General features: G+C 53.8%; 1 protein-coding gene across 1 annotated transcript in view; it reads left to right on the top strand.

Annotated features, from left to right (window-relative positions):
- The first annotated feature begins 11,608 nt into the window (after positions 1–11,608).
- PDE4C (phosphodiesterase 4C) overlaps positions 11,609–18,051 on the top strand; it is a 31,193-nt gene continuing 24,750 nt past the window's right edge. Inside the window, exons 1-5 of the mRNA XM_056867501.1 lie at positions 11,609–11,751; positions 15,453–15,644; positions 16,560–16,596; positions 17,574–17,647; positions 17,897–17,949. Of these exons, the coding sequence (XP_056723479.1) occupies positions 11,609–11,751; positions 15,453–15,644; positions 16,560–16,596; positions 17,574–17,647; positions 17,897–17,949 (499 nt within the window). The remainder of the gene's footprint in view (positions 11,752–15,452; positions 15,645–16,559; positions 16,597–17,573; positions 17,648–17,896; positions 17,950–18,051) is intronic.

Raw genomic sequence — 18,051 nt, 5'->3', positions numbered from 1 at the left:
GGGAATCAAACCCGGTTCTCCAGGTTAGAGGCCACCGCTCCAAACCACCAGTCTTAACCACTGCATCACGCTGGCCACATTATGAAAAGACAGGGCTCATTGGAAAACCAATAATACTGGGGAAAGTGGAAGACAGCAGGAAAAGAGGAATTGGATTGACTCTATAAGGGAAGCCACAGCCCTCAGGCATTTAGGACAGACCCAAACCATGGCACTGGTTTAATTTGTTTTATTTATGCAAATCTGTGTGATACTGTGAAGCTGATCCATCATCCCCTTTTCTAAAACAAACCCAAGCTTTATGTCACTTTAAACCCAAATATCTGTTGATTTTAAAGGGGCTCGTAGAATCCTGTGGTCCTGTCCAGGGCTCAGTACCTTTGACAGCTTGACCTCGTTCCTTCTCTCTGCCGTCCCACAGGGCTGTAACCCCAATGCAGACAGAGCATCCGGCTGGAAAAGTTGCGTGATTGGAAACCGCCCAAGTTCAGGCGCCGGCGGAGTAATTGGCTCATTTGTATTAACTCCCTCAGCCGATCAGCCTCCCTCCCCTGCTCAAGAAGTCCGTTCCCGGTTGCCCGCAGCTCTGGGCAGCCGACGGATTGCTCCCGGGAGTTTAATGGAGTGATTGTTCCATGAAACCGGGGAAGGTAAACAATTAAATGCGACGACGCAAGCTATTCAATCAGACCTCCCTTTTCTGCAGCGAATGTCCAATAACCTTGGCTGGCTTCACGGAGCCTCACATCTGCGTTTAAGGACAATAACAACCCATAACGGCAGTTCACAGAGACAGCTTTATGCGTTTCATCAAACTCCCAGAAGACGGGCGTGTTCAGATTTTGCTCTAAGTGGGACTCTTGCTGTTAGCCGAATTCAGACCACGGAAAACCCTACTTTCAAGGCAAGCGAGAACAGGAGATATGGGTTAACACTGATTGCTGTGGTTATCCATATCTGGTGGTTATTGTTTAAAAAACAAGTCTCCCCCCGCCCCGTTTCACAGATGTGTCTCTGAAATATTGCAGACAGGCATTAACAGTAAAGCTCTGGCCCTGGGCACACGGAGATGGTCCCGGGTGAATAAGGGGCCCGGCACAAAACCCCTCCTTTTCATAAGGACATCCGTGCGGAGGTGCTTGGCCAGATGGGAGGGGGCTTCTAGTCCAGCCACGGCCAATCAGTGGAACAGGCTTCCTTAGTGGAACAGGCTTTCTCGGGAGCCAGTGTAGTATAGTGGTTAAGAGCGGTGGTTTGGAGTAGTGGACTCTGATCTGGAGAACCGGGTTTGATTCTCCACTCCTCCTCAAGAACGGCGGACTCTAATCTGGAGAACCGGGTTGGTTTCCCCGCTCCTCCACATGAAGTCTGCTGGGTGACCTTGGGCTACTCACAGTTCTCTCTGAACTCTCTCAGCCCCACCTACCTCACAGGGTGTCTGTTGTGGGGAGGGGAAGGTGAATGGAAGCCGGTTTGATTCTGCCTTAAGTGGTAAAGAAAGTCAGCCTATAAAAACCAACTCTTCTCCTCCTCCTCCTCCTCCTCCTTCTCCTCCTCCTTCTTCCCTGGAGGTTTTGAAGCAGAGGCTAGATGGCCATCTGTTAGCAATGCTGATTCTGTGACCTTAGGCAGATCACGAGAGGGATGGCACCTTGGCCATCTTCTGGGCATGGGGTAGGGGTCACTGGGGGTTTGTGGGGGGAGGTAGTTGTGAATTTCCTGCATTGTGCAGGGGGTTGGACTAGATGACCCTGGCTGTCCCTTCCAACTCTATAATTCTAATCAGAAGCCCCCCGGGAAGGCCAGCAGCTGGGTACTGAGAGGGGGTATCTCTCTTTGGTCTCTGCTTTTGTGAGTCTTTTTGCTTGGCTGGTTTTTGCTGCTGATGTTCCTGACTGGGTTGTTTCTTTGACGGCGTGACGTACAACAGGTACAAAAATAATGTTAAAAAAAATTAGTGGGGGGGGGGGAAATTGACCGGGAGAACTGGAGAACAGCATAAACATGAAGGCTCTTGGGGAGGTCTAAGGGGAAAGGCACCTCGCTGCAAGGGAAGGGAATAGAGGCTTGCTTTTGGAAGAGAGCTACAGCTGGGGATTCAGAGAACCCGTCACACACATTGTTACGATGAGTGCCAATTTTTTTGTTATTGAAAAAGTGCTGGGAAATCGGTCATGTGGCCTCCCCTTTGCCACCGCCCTTGATCTGCAGTGGGGAAATGATGCCAGCTCAGGATGCCAAGCTCCAGGCAGGGCCTGGAGTTCAACTGGAATCATGACCGATCTCCAGACATCACTTTCCTTGGAGAAAACGGCAGCTTCAGAGAGCCGGTTCTATGGCATCACGTCCCTGCTAGGCTCCCCACCCCCCTGCCCCAAACGCTGTCCTCCCCAGGTTCTGCTCCCAAATCTCCAGGAATCTCCCAGCCTGGAGTTGGCAACCCTAACAGAAACACACCCCTGTGTGGAAGACTCCATAAAGGCTCGCGGGCCCTCGCGGTGCACAGGCAAAACGGAGACAAAGCGGGGCTTTTCAAATGCAGACAATGGGCAAGGGGGCCGCTCCCTGCAATAGGGACCCATGCTAGGGTTGCCAACCTCCAGTTTCTAGCTGGAGATCTCCTGCTATTACAATTGATCTCCAGCCGGTAGAGATCAGTTTCCCTGGAGAAAATGGCTGCTTTGGCCATTGGACTCTATGGCATTGAAGTCCCTCCCCTCCCCAAACCTCGTCTTCCTCAGGCTCCACCCCAAAAACCTCCCGCTGGTTGGGAAGAGGGTCCTGGCAACCCATGTCCAAGAAGGCCCCTTGTGCCTTGCCTCAGGTAGCCTAGCCCCTGGCTGGGCCGGCAGTCACTAGGGTTGCCAACTCCAGGCTGGGAAATTCCTGGAGATTTGGGGGTGGAGCCTGGGGAGGGACTTCCATTTCTCCTACTCTACACCACACCACAGAGTCCACCCTCCAAAGCAGCCATTTTCTGCAGGGTCATCTGGCGGTCAGCTGTAATTCTGGGAGGTCTCCGGGCCCCACCAGGAGGCTGGCAACCCTATGTTGTCTGTATTTCAGCATGATGCAGGCATCGAGGGCTGGGGCGGGGGGGGGGGGGCTAGCTCCCAGTCTTGCTCAGAGAGCCTGCCCAGGCAAGATCTCATCTTCTCAACCCCCTCCGGCCATCTCTTCTAATCATCTTAGCGCTCTCTGGAGATGCAGTTTCTTCTCACACAAAAGAAAATAGTAAGTGGCTGTTGAGGTGGGGAGATTAAACAGACGCTTCCACTGACAAGAAGAAGAAAGAAGAGGAGGAAGACCAAGAAGAAGAAGAGGAAGAGGAGGAGTAGGAGTTGGTTTTTGTATGCCGACTTTCTATACCACTTAAGGGAGACTCAAACCGGCTTACAATAACCTTCTCCCCCCTTCCCCACAACAGACACCCTGTGAGGTGGGTGAGGCTGAGAGAGCTGTGACTAGCCCATGGTCACCCAGCAGGCTTCGTGTGTAGGAGCGGGGAAACCAACCTGGTCCACCAGTTTAGCGTCTGCTGCTCATGTGGAGGAGTGGGGGATCAAACTCGGTCCTCCAGATCAGACTCCACCGCTCCAAACCACCGCTCTTAACCACTACACCATGTTGAAAAGTTTGGGGTCTGGGGTCATCTGGCCAGGCCAGATGGGAGAGGCTAGAATGACCTCTCTGGATTCCTATGGTGGAAAGGGGCAGGTGAGATTGCTTGCTAGGAAGCAGACAATGCATCGGCCACCTTGCTTGGCATGCAGAAGGCCCCAGGTTCAATCCCCAGCAGCCTTGCTGGTGAGAAGGACCAGGGCATAGGTGGCGTGAAGGGCCTGGGCCTGAGGGCCCAGTGTCCACCAAGGTATTGGAACCCTTTGCAGCGTGGGTGTGGTGGGCTCTCTAGCAGCCAGCCCTGCTAACAGCCTCTCAGCTGTTGGCACCGTGTGGCCAGACGTGCCCCCAGAAGGTCTAACTGGGCAGTTCGCAGCGGGCTCCTTCCCGAGGCCAGAATGGACAGGCAGGCGGGGGTAACCCAATTAGGCCAAGTGCCAGGGGCTGATTTGATTTGGACGGGCAGCAATGGAGGAGAATGGACACCGCTTTGCCACCCGTTAATAATGGAGTTCTTAGCCATGGGGAGGGGGGAGCAGGGGGGCCGAGTGGAGTGACATTGTAATATTTTGCACTTCACAGCTGACGGTCTTTTTGACAACTAGCTTATTACCATATGGACTTAAAAGCTGACGTTGCCTTTCCATTGGAGCTGAAGAAAGCCTTTTGAAACGCGCACCAGCGACTAGCCACGCGTTCTCCTCTCCTCCTCATGAACTTTCACCGTCCTTCTCACCTGTTGGTCTTTTTGGACTTGCGACTGTACCATCCCAGACAGTAGGAGGATTTGCCCCGCCCCACCTTTTCAGCTTGTTGCACTGGGGGTTACTGTCTGAGCCGCTTATGCTTGTTATTTTCTCATGTCTGCATGATGTAATGCTTGACTTTGTTTCATTTACATGATGGAATGTTTTATTTCAATATAAGTTTGTGTTGCAATTCCAGTTGGATTTCATTTGGAGCCTTTCGTGCTGCTAACCTCCAGGTGGGACCTGGCGGTCTCCTGGAATTGCAGCTCATCTCCAGTCTACAGAGACTAGTTCCCCGGGAGAAAATGGCAGCTTTGGAGGGCGGACTCTAGGGCATCGTACCTCACTGGAGTCCCTGTCCTCCCCTACCCCACCCCTCCTCAGGCTCCACCACCTAAATCTGGGTACCCAAGTTTCGGTGGAAAAGATAAAATAATAATAGAGAAATATATTTTATTTTAAGGTGCTATATAAGGATTAAAAACATTACAAATTACAATAGGAAGAAGGAGTTGGTTTTCATATGCCGACTTTCTTCTACCACTTAAGGCAGAATCAAACCGGCTTACAATCACCTCCCCTCCCCACAACAGGAACCCTGTGAGGCAGGTGGGGCTAAGAGAGCTCTAAGAGAGATGTGACAAGCCCAAGGTCACCCAGCTGGCTTCATGTGGAGGAGCAGAGAAACAAATCCAGTTCACCCGGTGGGAAGGTGATTGTAAGCCGGCTTGATTCTTCCTTAAATCATAGAGAAAGTCGGCATATGAAAAAGCAACTCCTCTTCTTCTTTGTTGACTACAACCCATCTTGTAACTTGCTCGTGTAAAAGAATGCATGTCTCTGAACATGTGCAAAATGTTTTTTTTTACTCACCAGTAAATAACTGCAGTCAAACTCTTGGCCTCACCTCCTCCCATCAAGTTGAGGATAAGGGTGAAAGGATTGAAGAGGCATATTGCTCAGGCAGGTGCATGCCCGAAAATCGTTCACAGCAATAAAAGAAGGAGATGACCGCAGAAGGCAAAACGGCCGAGGGGCATAATATCCAGGCAGTCTTAAATCCCATCATCTCTTGTTACAGAGAAATAAGGTCTTTGGGAGGGCCTACATAAATCTGTGTTCCCCCCCAAAAAAATCAAATATCTGAATATTGAGACTGCAAATACTTTGCACGTGCTTTTCCTTCACTACACAGTAACCTCACCTATCTACCTGGTATTCGGGAATAAATTCTAGGTTGGAGGAAGTGAGTTGCAGGCAGTTGTGGCTTGAATGTGTGTGCGTGTGCAAAGTGCCGTCAAGTCGCAGCTGACTTACGGCAACCCCTTATGGGGTTTTCAAGGCAAGAGACATTCGGAGGTGGTTTGCCATTGCCTTCCTCTGCCTAGCCACCCTGGACTTTCTTGGTGGTCTCCCATCCAAGTACTAATCAGGGCCGACCCTGCTTAGCTTCTGAGATCTGGCTAGCCTGGGCCATGAACACATGAAGTTGCCTTATACTGAATCAGACCCCCCTCTGTCCATCAAGGTCAGTGTTGTCTACTCAGACCGGCAGCAGCTCTCCAGGGTCTCAGGCGGAGGTCTTTCACATCACATACCTGCCTAATCCCTTTAACTGCAGATACCACTGGGGATTGAACCTGGGACCTTCTGCATGCCAAGCAGATGCTCTACCACTGAGCCACAGCACCTCCCATCCAGGTCAGGGCAAGTGTTGACTTCGGAATCTCCTTAGGAATCTCCTTTTTTGGCAATTTCTAGCAACACCTTGATTAACAGCTATCTCTCCCCACCCCACCCTACTTTACCAGTGCAACAGTGAGTCTTACCCTACGCCCCTCTAAAGGGGCAGTGATTCCATTGGCAGAAGAAATGTCAAGGTGTGGGGAATGAATCATTAATATTGTGGAATATAGCAGGATGGATGGGGAGTCCAGGGAAAAGGAAGTCCTGGACCATTGGACAAAATATCACATAATCATGCTGTAAGAAACGTGGGCAATAGAGGAACCAGAATGACCAGGTTATATTTCTTTACATTCACCAGCAACAAACGGTTCAGGTATAGGTCGGCCTAAAGCAGGTGTGTTTTTTGGCTTCAAGTACAAACCCACAGAGGACGCCTGGTCTGCTCACGTGCCAGGTACTTTCCCCTGGACCGTCCTGCGGCTCTGTGGCTTCTCCTACCCATCCTTGCTTGTGCCAATTATTGCACATGTAAATTGGCGACAGGAGGCAGTGATTGGCATTGAAAGCTCAACTGAATTTTAAATTTAGCTCATAGTTCATTCCCATGTTATTTTTAAATTTCTCAGCCTGCTAAACAGCCAGTCTCCTCAAAGCCACATGACGGTCACCCCACACAAATCTCATAGTGGTGTGCAGAAGTAACTATATTAATACAACTGTTCAGTGTGACGCCGCTGGGCACATCAGGCTCTGAGGGTTGCCGACTCGGCTTTGGGAATTTCCTGGGTTGGGCAAAGTTTAAGGAAGGGGGAGAGTTCAGCAGGGATGTGATGCTGTAGAAGCCCCCCCTCCAAAGGGGCCATTTCCTCCAGGGAAATGTTTCCTCTGTTGTCTAGAGATCTGATGTAATTCTGGAAGAACTCCAGGCTCTGCCTGGAGGTTGGCAACCCTAGGCCTTACCCAGTCAGACTCAGGGTTTGGGAGGCGAGGACTTGGCAACCCTGCCCCCCCCCCTAACACTCACATCTTCTCTCCATACAATTTCTGGCTTTGGGGCTGGTTTCTCGTCTCCCTCCCCAAACCCTGTCCTCCCCCAAAAAAACCTCCAAATCTTCCAGGAATTTCCCAAACTGGAGATGGCAACCCTAACTGGGGAGGCTTATTTCCAGCCTGATTATCTCTGTTTGGCCAGCTCTCGTCAGTCCTCAGAAGCTAAGCAGGGTCAGCCCTGATTAAGTCCTTGGAGGGGAGACTACCAGGGAAACCCAGGGTTGCTACACAGAGGCAGGCAGTGGCCAAACCACCTCTGTTTGTGTCTGCCCTGACCCGGATGGCCCGGGCTAGCCCGATCTCATTGGCTCTTGGATGCACCCTGGTTGGTACTTGCACGGGAGACCGCCAAGGAAGTCCAGGGTCGCTAGGCAGAAGCAGGCAATGGCAAACCCACCTCTGAAGGTCTCCTGCCTGGACCGGAAGGGTTCAGCACTCCGCAGCACCTTCTTCCTTTCCTTGACCGTGTCCCCCTTTTTGTCAGTCTGCTTTCCCTCGGCTTCCAGCCAGACAGTGTGCGTGCCCTGGGCTCCAGAATGCCCCGCAGCACCTTCCTTGGTGTGTGTGTGTGTGTGTGTGTTTGTATCACTGTCCCAGCAAAACCACACTGGCTTTGCGGACACTTCTGAAAGTCCTGCTGAGCTGCTGCCATCTGGTGGGGCCCACTGGAATGACCGCTCAGCGGCAAAACCAACACATGAACACACATGAAGCTGCCTGATACTGAACCAGACCCCCCTTGGTCCATCAAGGTCAGTATTGTCTACTCAGACCGGCAGCGGCCCTCCAGGGTCACAGGCGGAGGTCTATCACATCACCTCCCTGCCTAGTCCCTTTAAATGGCGATGCCGGGGATCGAACCTGGGACCTTCTGCATGCCAAGCAGAAGTTCTACCACTGAGCCACAGCCCCTTCCTATCTGCCTTGTACTGAATCAGACCCTGGGTCCATCAAAGTCAGTATTGTCTCTTGTAGGTTTTCCGGGCTGTGTGACTTGGTATATAAAATACCAAGACCACGGTCACACAGTGCGGATAACCTACAAGAACCAATGAACTCTGACCGCGAAAGCCTTCGACAATATTCAGTATTGTCTACTCAGACCGGCAGCGGCTCTCCAGGGTCTCAGGCAGAGAGGTCTTTCGCATCACCTGCCTGCCTAGTCCCTTTAACTGGAGCCGGGGATTGAACCTGGGACCTTCTGCGCGTCAAGCAGATGCTCTCCCACTGAACCACAGCCCCTCCCCAAAGGCAGGCAGGCAGGCATCTCTGAATGGGAGCTGATTTTGCCCTCCCGGGAGCAGAAGCATGGCATCCTGGCCGGGGAGAGGAGGATGCTCTTCTCAGTGGACAGGGGTGGGGTGGGCAGTGGGATCTGAACCCCCTCCAGTCTCTCCCCTGTTTATGCCTAGATGGCGTTTTTCCTGCTGCTTGGAGACTCTGGAGGGAAACAAATCGACTGCCTCAGGCAGCTTCGGAGGACTGGCTGTTGCTCTCCAAAGTGCTACGGACCTATGGACTCTCTCCTAAACAAATGAGGGCTTATACCAAGCCCAGCCATTCTAGGAGGTTCTGGAGCCAATGGGGCACATTGTGTGTGTGTGTGTGTGTGTGTGTTCAGTGCCGTCAGGTCTCTTCCAACTCATGGCGACCCTATGAATCCATGTCCTCCAAAACACCCTCTTCTTAACAGCCTTGCTCAGGTCTTGCCAACCGAGGGTTGTGGCTTCCTTTATAGAGTCCATCCATCTCCTTTTGGGTCTTCCTCTTTTCCTGCTGCCTTCAACTTTTCCTAGCATGACGGTCTTTTCCAGTGACTCTTGTCGTCTCATGACGTGACCGAAGTACGACAGCCTCAGTTTAGTCATTTTAAGGTCATTTTAAAATGCTGGGAGGGCCTGATCCTGATTTGGCCTGGAGTGCACCACTCTTTCTCCTCCCTGCCAAAAAGCTGGGGGGTGGGAGTGGCTGTTTTGATGGCTGATAAGGTGCCGGGAGGGGGAACTGGTCCGATCCAGCAGGGCTGTGCTTCTCTTGAGCGGTACTCCCAGCCCCGAGGCCGCCTCTCGGACCCGCTCTCCAAGGTCCAGGCAAAGAACATTTCCCGGCCCCGTTCATTTGCCCGCCTCTTAGCTGGGGGCTAAATCCAGGACCTTCTTCATGCAGAGCAGGTGCTTCCGCCCTGGACTCTTTCCAGCGCCAGCAGTCAAAAGTTTCCAAATTCGGTCTGTTTACAGCTTGTTTGCTCTTCTTTGACCTAAAACTCCCCAATTCAATGTGGCTGCTAAGAGAAAACAGAGGGCTGTCTCCTTCCCTCTCTGGTGACTTCCTCTGCTGGCCCGGCCTCTGATTTATGACCGTATATAGACACTTGGCAGCAAATCACCCCCCCTGCCAGCTGTCCACGGTTCCTGGGACCGGGGCACTGGCCACCCGGTCCTTGGGGCCAGTTTTCCTGCCCCGGGGACCCAACCTCCCCTTCCTCCCTTCTGTTCATCTACATCTTCTCACCCCCCAACTTTCAGACTGTCCCAAAGCCTCAGCTCTCTCCCAGGTCTCTGCTCCTGTGTCAGTTTTTAATCTCAAAAGGGCCCAGCGGTTATTTGGTTGCTTGGGGGGAGCTTGGTTTCGGGCACACATTTAGCGGCTTTGGCTCTGCATGGTGAGTCAGCGTGGTGTAGTGGGTAAGAGCGATGGTTTGGAGCGGAGGACTCTGATCTGGAGAATGGGTTCGACTCCCCACTCCTCCACATGAGTGGCAGAGGCTAATTTGGTGAACTGGATTTCTTTCCCCACTCCTATACATGAATCCAGCTGGGTGACCTTGGGCTAGTCACAGCTCTCTTAGAGCTCTCTCAGCCCCACCTACCTCACAGGGGGTCTGCTGTGGGGAGGGGGAGGGGATTGTAAACCTGTTTGATTCTACCTTAAGTGGCAGAGAAAGTTGGCATATAAAAAGCAACTCTTCTTCTTCCTCTTCTTCTCTGCAACCCCTGGGAATGGGCAGTGCGGCTCAGTGGTTAACGGGAGTTGGGTTGGGGCTGTTTAGACCCGGGATCAATCCCGGTTTCACACAAGTCTAAGGGTTGCTAGATTCAAACTGAATTACCTTGGCTGCTGCTGATGTTGTCGAGTGGAACAGCAAGCATGTTCTGATGTGCATGACATAGCAATCGTTCAGGACTGTGTTCCCCCCACCCCCATTGGTGACTGTTCCTGCTCCCCTTGCAGCCTCCCTGGCCTTGAATAAATAAAAGAGCCCCCCCACCCAATTCTGTCCTGTTCCTTTTCCATTTGCATTGCCCAGTTCAGCTGGAGAGAGAGGCGTGGAGTGAGTCCGTCTTCTGAAGCCGTTCTCCCTGATCTCAGGCAGGCTTCCTGCGCTTGGCTTTTTAGCACTCTGCACTTGTTCAGAGGTCCTCCATCTGCCAGTGTTTCTTCAGGCCTTGTGGGGAGAGTCACTAATCCCCTGCTTGGGGGCTTTGAGCGCTGAAGTACCCCCATTCCTGGGTGGGGAAAGGCACTCAGGGAGGTCTTGCCCACAGCGAGGACGGGCAGGCTGCCTCCAAGGCAAAGGAGCTCTCTTCCTCCTCGGCGTCTCCTCCTCTCGCTGGCGGCTGCCAGAGCTCCCAGGCTGGGTGTTGGTCTGCCCGTCGCTGCCACCAGGAAGCATTTGTTGCCTCCCCGCTGTCCCATTGGCCTGTGGCGGATCTTTGCCAGGAGCCCGGAGCAGGGAAAGGTCAGTGCAAATGTTTACCTTCGTGGCGCTGAGGCTGCCGGTCTGATCTGGCTGTCGGTGGAACCCGACCTGCCGCCTCGCCATGCCCAGGATGCAGGCTTCCTCGGGTGGGTTCGGCCCAGAGGGGGCCGGTCCCGCCCGGGGGGCTGCCTTGCCTTGGTGTGGACTGTGGGGAAGCCTGGCCCTTTGAACTCTCCTGCCTGTTGGGGTCACCCCGGCGCGGGCCCTGCGTGTGAGTGGGCGTGGGCGCAGGGTGGGACTCCGGGGGGCTGAGCGCGGGACGGATCGGCTGCCCCCTTGTCCCCGGCTCCCCTCCAGCAGAGACAGTGGAGGAGAGACAGGAACTTGGCCCAGGAGCCGCTTGACAGCTGGGTTTGAGCCAAGCTGTTTGTTTGGCTTCCCAGGCAGGGGTGGGCTGCGCGGCAGAAGGTTTCCTGGGAGCTGCTGGGCCGGGCGGGCCGGGGACATGTGCTTCTTGCCAGAGCAGCAGCTCAGCCTGCAGAAAGGGCCACGCTCCGGCCGGGGGCCCCGGGAGTCCCTGCAGTGAGTGCCTTGGGGTCCGAAGAGCTGGTCTCAAGCAGCAGCAGGAATGACGGGCAGCTGCCGTGGAGGTCACCTGTGGGCACCAGGGCCAGGGCCACTGGTGGGGCCGTGACCGTGGCCACCTGGCTCCAAGGGTCAGCGGGACAGGACGTTGGCCCCAGTGGCGCTTGTGCTGTGAGAGCAAGGGCCCCCCAGGGGAGGGGGCAAAGCCCTTGGCATGCTGCCCTCTTCCAAGCCCCACGGCTCCCCAGCCGCCTCGCCCGGCCCCTCCCCTCGCCACTCTCCTATCCTCTTCCGGAGGCTGAAGATGAACCAAAGTATCCGGCTCCAGCGGCGCTTCACTGTGGCCCACCCCCTGTGGTAAGCGCTTGTGGGGGCAGGGGGAACGGGGGGGGGATGCTGCGGAGATGGGTGGGGGACCCGTTTTTCTGCCACCGATCCACCAAAGGGGCCTAGGTCCTAAAAATCGTCTTGCTAGGTAGACGAATGGTCCGTTTAGTTACTCACAGCTTATGTTCTTATAGATGGCTTTAAAAGGGGATTAGACCGTCCACAGTGGCTACTAGCCATGGTGATTAAAAGGAAACCTCCACATTTAGAGGCAGTCAACCTCTGAATGCCAGTGCCAGGAGGCAACATCAGGGAAGGCCTCGGCCTCTGTGACCTGTGGTTGGCCCTGCAGAGGAACTGGTTGGCTACTGTGTGGGACGGGATGCTGGACTGGATGGACCCTCACTGGTCTGATCCAGCAGGGCCCTTCTGAACACATGAAGCTGCCTTCTACTGAACCAGACCCAGGGTCCATCAAAGTCAGTATCGTCTACTCAGACCGGCAGCGGCTCTCCAGGGTCTTAGGCAGAGGTCCTTCACATCACCTACTCGCCTGGTCCCTTTAACTGAAGATGCCGGGGATTGAACCTGGGACCTTCTGCATGCCAAGAAGATGCTCTGCCACTGAACCACGGCCCCTCCCTCTGGTGTTCTTATGCATTCAGGTAGTATGGAGGTGGCGCTTGGAGCTCCAAACTCTTCCGTTTTGCCCTCAGCACCTGGTAGATTGCTTTTGAACATGGAGTTTCCTTTTAGTCACTGTGGCTAATAGCCATTGATGAGCTTCGTGAGCTAGATGAGTCCCCTCTAAGTCATCTACGCCTGTGATCAGTGTTGCATCTTGTGGCAGGAGGTTCCACAAGTCGATCATTGGTTCTGTGAATTGACTGACCACCAGTTTAACTGAGTTCTGCGGTTCCGAAAAAGGGGGGGGGAAACGACCCTTCCCCGATGTTTTTATAATGTTATTGAGCTGCTCGCCTGAACTGTGTGATGCAGTCTGTGCTCGGTAGCCGTCCTCTTCTCACTCTGCACTCTTCAAGGCATCTGGCTGGTTGCCCTCGGGGACTGGCCTTTGGTGTGACCCCGCGTGGTGATTCTTACATCTCTAGCGCTTCTTGTGACATCAGATGATCAATTGCACGCATGGATTAGTCAGGCTGTTAGCGCTGGCAATTAAAAGGGGCACCTCCCTTCAGAGGAAGTCTACCTCTGAATTATCACATACCGGGGGCAAGAAACCAGGAACAGCGACTGCTCACGGTTGGAAACAGGACGCTGGCCTGCACAGGCGGTGCAAAAATAGATCCAGCCGGCCTCTTCTCCACTCCTGTCATTGAGAAAGGGGTTGTGGAGGGGGGCGGGGGAGGATTGGCAAAGGAGCTGCATCCTCTGAAATTCCGAGTGTGGGTCTTTTTTCTCCTCTTCCTCTGCTTGGTGTCTCATTTGAGGTGGTGGGGGGGGCACGTCTCGGCCTCCCTTGGTGCCCCGGCAGCAGTCTCCCACAAACATGCAGTGCCCCCCCCATTACAGCTTCTCTCCCTGAGCCCCTCCCAGCGGCATCAGCTGCTATTTATAGGCGAGCGTCAGATTCCCAGCTTAGTCCCCCCTGACAGGGTCAGGAACTCTTACAGCAAACAACAAGTGGGGTGGAAAATTAAAAAAGGAAAAAAGAAATTCTGCAGTGGGTCCCTTGCCAAACGCAGCTTCCCCTCCCCCCTTCCTTGGAGAATGCTGCTTGAATCCAGATGTGCTTTGGACACCCCCACCCCCTGAATTTGCATGCAGCCCTTCTGAGGAGCTTCTCTTGAGTGACTTTTCCAGGATAGAGCTGCCGGTGGGACACGCGGACTGCAAATGTGCAGCCCAGCAAAGAGGACTTGGTGAGGTCAGTAGCGAGGAAGTCCAGGGTTGCTACGCAGAGGCAGTCGATGGCAAACCGCCTCTGTTCGCCTTTTGCCTTGACCTGGATAGCCCAGGCGAGAATCAGATCTCAGAAGCTAAGCAGAGTCATCCCTGGTTAGTGCGTAGATGGGAGACCGCCAAGGAAGTCCAGGGTTGCTACGCAGAGGCAGGCGACGGCAAAACCACCTCTGAACGTCTCTTGCCTTGAAAACCCTACAGGTTTTCTGTAAAACCCTTGATGTCTCTTGACCTGGATGGCCCAGGCTAGACTGAACTCGTCAGATCTTGGAAGCTAAGCAGGGTCAGACCCAGTTAGGACTTGGATGGGAGGCCACCAAGGAAGTCCAGGGCTGCTACTCAGAGGCAAACCACCTCTGGACAACTCCTGCCTTGAAAACCCTACAGGGTCACCGAGAGATGGCTGTGACTTGGTGTCACTTTCCATGAACATGAAATGAACACCTGAAGCTGCCTGATACTGAACCAGACCCTTGGTCCATCAAAGTCAGTATTGTCTACTCAGACGGGCAGCGGCTCTCCAGGGTCTCAGGCAGAGAAGGGTCTTTCACATGACCTACTTGTCTGGTCCCTTTAACTGGAGATGCTGGGGATTGCACCTGGGACCTTCTGCGTGCCGAGGAGAGGCTCTGCCGCTGAGCCACAGCCCCTCCCCAAATTGTTATCAGACCCTTGGTCCATCAAAGTCAGTATTGTCTACTCAGACCTACAGCGGCTCTCCAGGGTCTCAGGCAGAGAAAGGTCTATTCACATCACCTACTTGCCTGGTCCCTTTAACTGGAGATGTTGGGGACTGAACCTGGGACCTTCTGCATGCCAAGCAGATGCTCTACAAACTGAGCCACAGCCCCTCCTCCCCCCAAATGATCCCTGGAGGTGTGGGGGAAAGCCCCGTTCCTGCCCACACGGGAGCCTGTAAGTTCTGCGGCTGTCCCAGGTCCTCCCCCTGCTGAGGCCTCTCGCCTTTTTACTCTCGTGTAACCTGGTTCTCTCAGGCTGCTGCCATCTAGTCATGAAGAGGATCTCCTGCTGAGGGACAGGTCCCCCAGCATCCTGCGTTGGGCTGCCGCTTAAACGTCCCACCTCGGTTTTGTGTCTCCCATTTTTGCTAGACAAAATCCATGATCTGTCAACAGCTGTAAGCCATGATGGCTCAATGAAACCTCAATACTCAGAGGCAGTCTACCTCTGAATGCCCGTTGTGGGGTGGTAATGGCAGAGGAGACCTGTTGCCTTTTTGCACTGTTTGCGGGTTTCCAAGGGGGGAGTTCTTCATATGGCACAAGTAAATAACTTACGTAAGTTGATGCCACACAATTGGGGTGATGTCCTCTGGTTTAGAGGGATTGGACAGTCACCAGTAGATCTTTTATGAGCCATGATGGCTAAATGGAGCCTCCATCTGCAGAGGCAGTATACCTCAGAGGCAGTATACCTCCATCTGCAAGGCAGTATACCTCTGCAGTATACCTCCATCTGCAGAGGCCTGCCTCTGAGGTATACTGCCTCTGCAGATGGATGTTCCACTTAGCCATTATGGCTTGTAAAAGATCTATTGGTGACTTTGTCCATCATGGCTACTGCTTGCCTCTGAGGTATACTGCCTCTGCAGATGGAGGTTCCACTTAGCCATTATGGCTTGTAAAAGATCTATTGGTGACTTTGTCCATCATGGCGACTGCCTGCCACTGGGATATACTGCCTCTGCAGATGGAGGCTCCACTTAGCCATCGTGGCTCGTAAAAGATCTGTTGGTGACTTTGTCCAATGTTGTGTCCCCTGCCACTCACTGCTTCTTCTCTCCACAGCTTTGACATCGAGAATGGCCTCGCTTCAAGCCGGAGCCCCCTGGACCCCCCAGGCAACACGGGCCTGGGGCTCATGCTACAGGGAGGCACCCCACACAGCCAGCGCCGGGAGTCCTTCCTCTACCGGTCGGACAGCGACTATGACCTCTCCCCCAAGGCCATGTCACGCAATTCTTCTGTCGCCAGCGACATGTAAGCGGGGTGGGGTGGGGGCTTTGGGGAGGTTGCAGGTTGGCTCCCTTTCTCTGGCTAGCGGTCCTCCAAGCACACCCCGAAGACTTTTCTCTGCGTCTGTTGGTTTCTTTTAGGGCATTTATGCACAACAGGCATATAAACAGGCAACGCTGTGGTCAAACGCCATTAATGTGGTTGGGAGAGCAAAGGGTGGCCAGCATTTCATCCCAAGCCCAGCTCAAGCTTTGGAATCAAACCTGATTTGTCTCAAAATTCGGTAGCGACCCTCCTGTTGGGTGTTCTTGCTGGGCTGGCTGCCACTTCCCTGGGGGGTGGAGAGGTGGGGGGATATTGCCTTGGTGCTTGTGGACAGATCATTTTATTTTATTGAGAGTCAGCGTGGTGTAGTGGTTAAGAGAGATGGTTTGGAGCGGTGGACTCTGATCTGGAGAACCAGGTTTGATCCCCCACTCCTCCACATGAGCTGCAGACTCTGATCTGGAGAACCAGGTTTGATTCCCCACTCCTCCACATGAGCGGCGGAGGCTAATCTGGTGAACCTGGTTGGTTTCCCCACTCCTACACACGAAGCCAGCTGGGTGACCTCGGGCTAGTCACAGCTCTCTTAGAGCTCTCTCAGCAGACACCTTGTGAGGAAGGGAAGGTGATTGTAAGCCGGTTTGAGCCTCCCTTAAGTGGTAGAGAAAGTTGGCATATAAAAACCAACTCTTCTTCTCTCGCCAGAGCCATTTGCATTGATAAGCAATGTGGTCCTGGGCAGGGGGCGCTTCCCTAGCCGTTAAGCCAAACCGGCCACTCCTCCAGCTGGGACCCCCGTTTCTCTGGGGCCTGTGGCTGCAGCATACTCTGCATGCAAAGCAAATCCAGCCCAGGACTTTGTGTCTCTCACCTGCTTTCCTTCTTCCCTTGCAGGCATGGAGAAGACCTGATTGTCACCCCGTTTGCTCAGGTAAGGAGCCAGGGGCTTGGAGAATGGAGAGGCCGGCAGGTCTGTCTGCGTACCTGAGCCAGTACGCTCTACCCTGCTGACCCGTCTTGTATCATCCTTTTTGTCTGCCCCAGAGAAGGCAAACTGGGTCTCGGCTGTGAAAAGCTGCACCCCTTTTTGCATAGACTGATCTCAGAGTTCCATGTGGGTGGGTGGGGGAATCATATAGGGAACAGCCCCTCCTCCAACTGGGAGCAGGGCCTTCTCCATGAGGGCCCCCAGTGTTGCTTGGTGCCCTTCTGCAGCGAGAGGCAGGTGCCATGGCTCTGTGGCGGAGAAGCTTGCTTGGTATGCCGAAGGCACAATGCAGGAAATTCACAACTACCTCCCCCTCCCACACCCCCAGTGACCCCCTACTCCATGCCCAGAAGATGGCCAAGGTGCCCTCCCTCTCATCATCTGCCTAAGGTCATAGAATCAGCATTGCTGACGGATGGCCATCTAGCCTCTTCTTAAAAACTTCCCAGGGAAGGAGAGCTCACCACCTCCCAAGGAAGCCTGTTCCACTGAGGAACTGCTCTGACTGTTAGAAAATTCATCCTGATGTCTAGATGGAAACTCTTTTGATTAATGGAATAGAACATGTATCCATTAGTTGATTTATAATCAGTCCTGATTCGCCCCAGTCAGCATCCATATATCCAACCAATCGTGGGTTATCACAAGATGAGATCTTCTTGGCACTGGGATTCAGAGGTTGACTGCCTCTGAACATGGAGGTTCCCTTTAGTCACCATGGCTAGTAGCCACTGACAGACCTCTCCTCCATGAACCTGTCTAAATCCCCCTTTAAAGCTGTCTCTGCCCGTGGCTGTCACGACATCCTCTGGCAGCGTCAGGCTTTTCAGAGGCAAGGTTTCTTGCACCGGTTGCATTGGTGGTGGGAGCAAAGTATGGAGCTGGTTCTCAGAGGGCAACAACTTCCTCCCCACAACCAGGTCCTGGCCAGCCTACAGACAGTGCGCAGCAACTTCGCCACGTTGACCCACCTGCAAGAGCGCATGACCGGCAAGTGAGTGTGGGTCTGGGGGACGCTGGGGTGGGTCAGGCCTTCACCTGGGGGATGCTCACCCGCTGGGACATTCCCATGGAAACACAGCAACCAAACCGCGCCTTTTGTCTCCCTTGATCTCCCATTTTTTCCTGTGAAGACAGATGTGGGCTGAGGAGCGAGCAGAGGGGTGGGTTGGGTGGGTTGGGTGGGGGCTGAATGCTTCTGAAGTGGCTCATAACTGCCCCCCCCTCCCCCTGTATTTTGCAGACGGGCGCCCAGCAATGCCGTTCCCCTGTCCACAGGCAAAGGCACCCTGTCAGGTGAGTGTGTCTGCCTCGGTGGGCATACCTGAGGAGTGCACCAATCCTAACAACAAACCTGTGAAATAAGGAAGTGTCTTAGGGGAGGGGCCATGGCTCAGA

This window comes from Euleptes europaea, chromosome 2 (assembly GCF_029931775.1).
Source record: "Euleptes europaea isolate rEulEur1 chromosome 2, rEulEur1.hap1, whole genome shotgun sequence".
NCBI classification, from domain to species: domain Eukaryota; kingdom Metazoa; phylum Chordata; class Lepidosauria; order Squamata; family Sphaerodactylidae; genus Euleptes; species Euleptes europaea.
The sequence above is the reverse complement of the archived record's forward strand: the minus strand, read 5'-3'. Positions and strand labels throughout refer to the sequence as shown.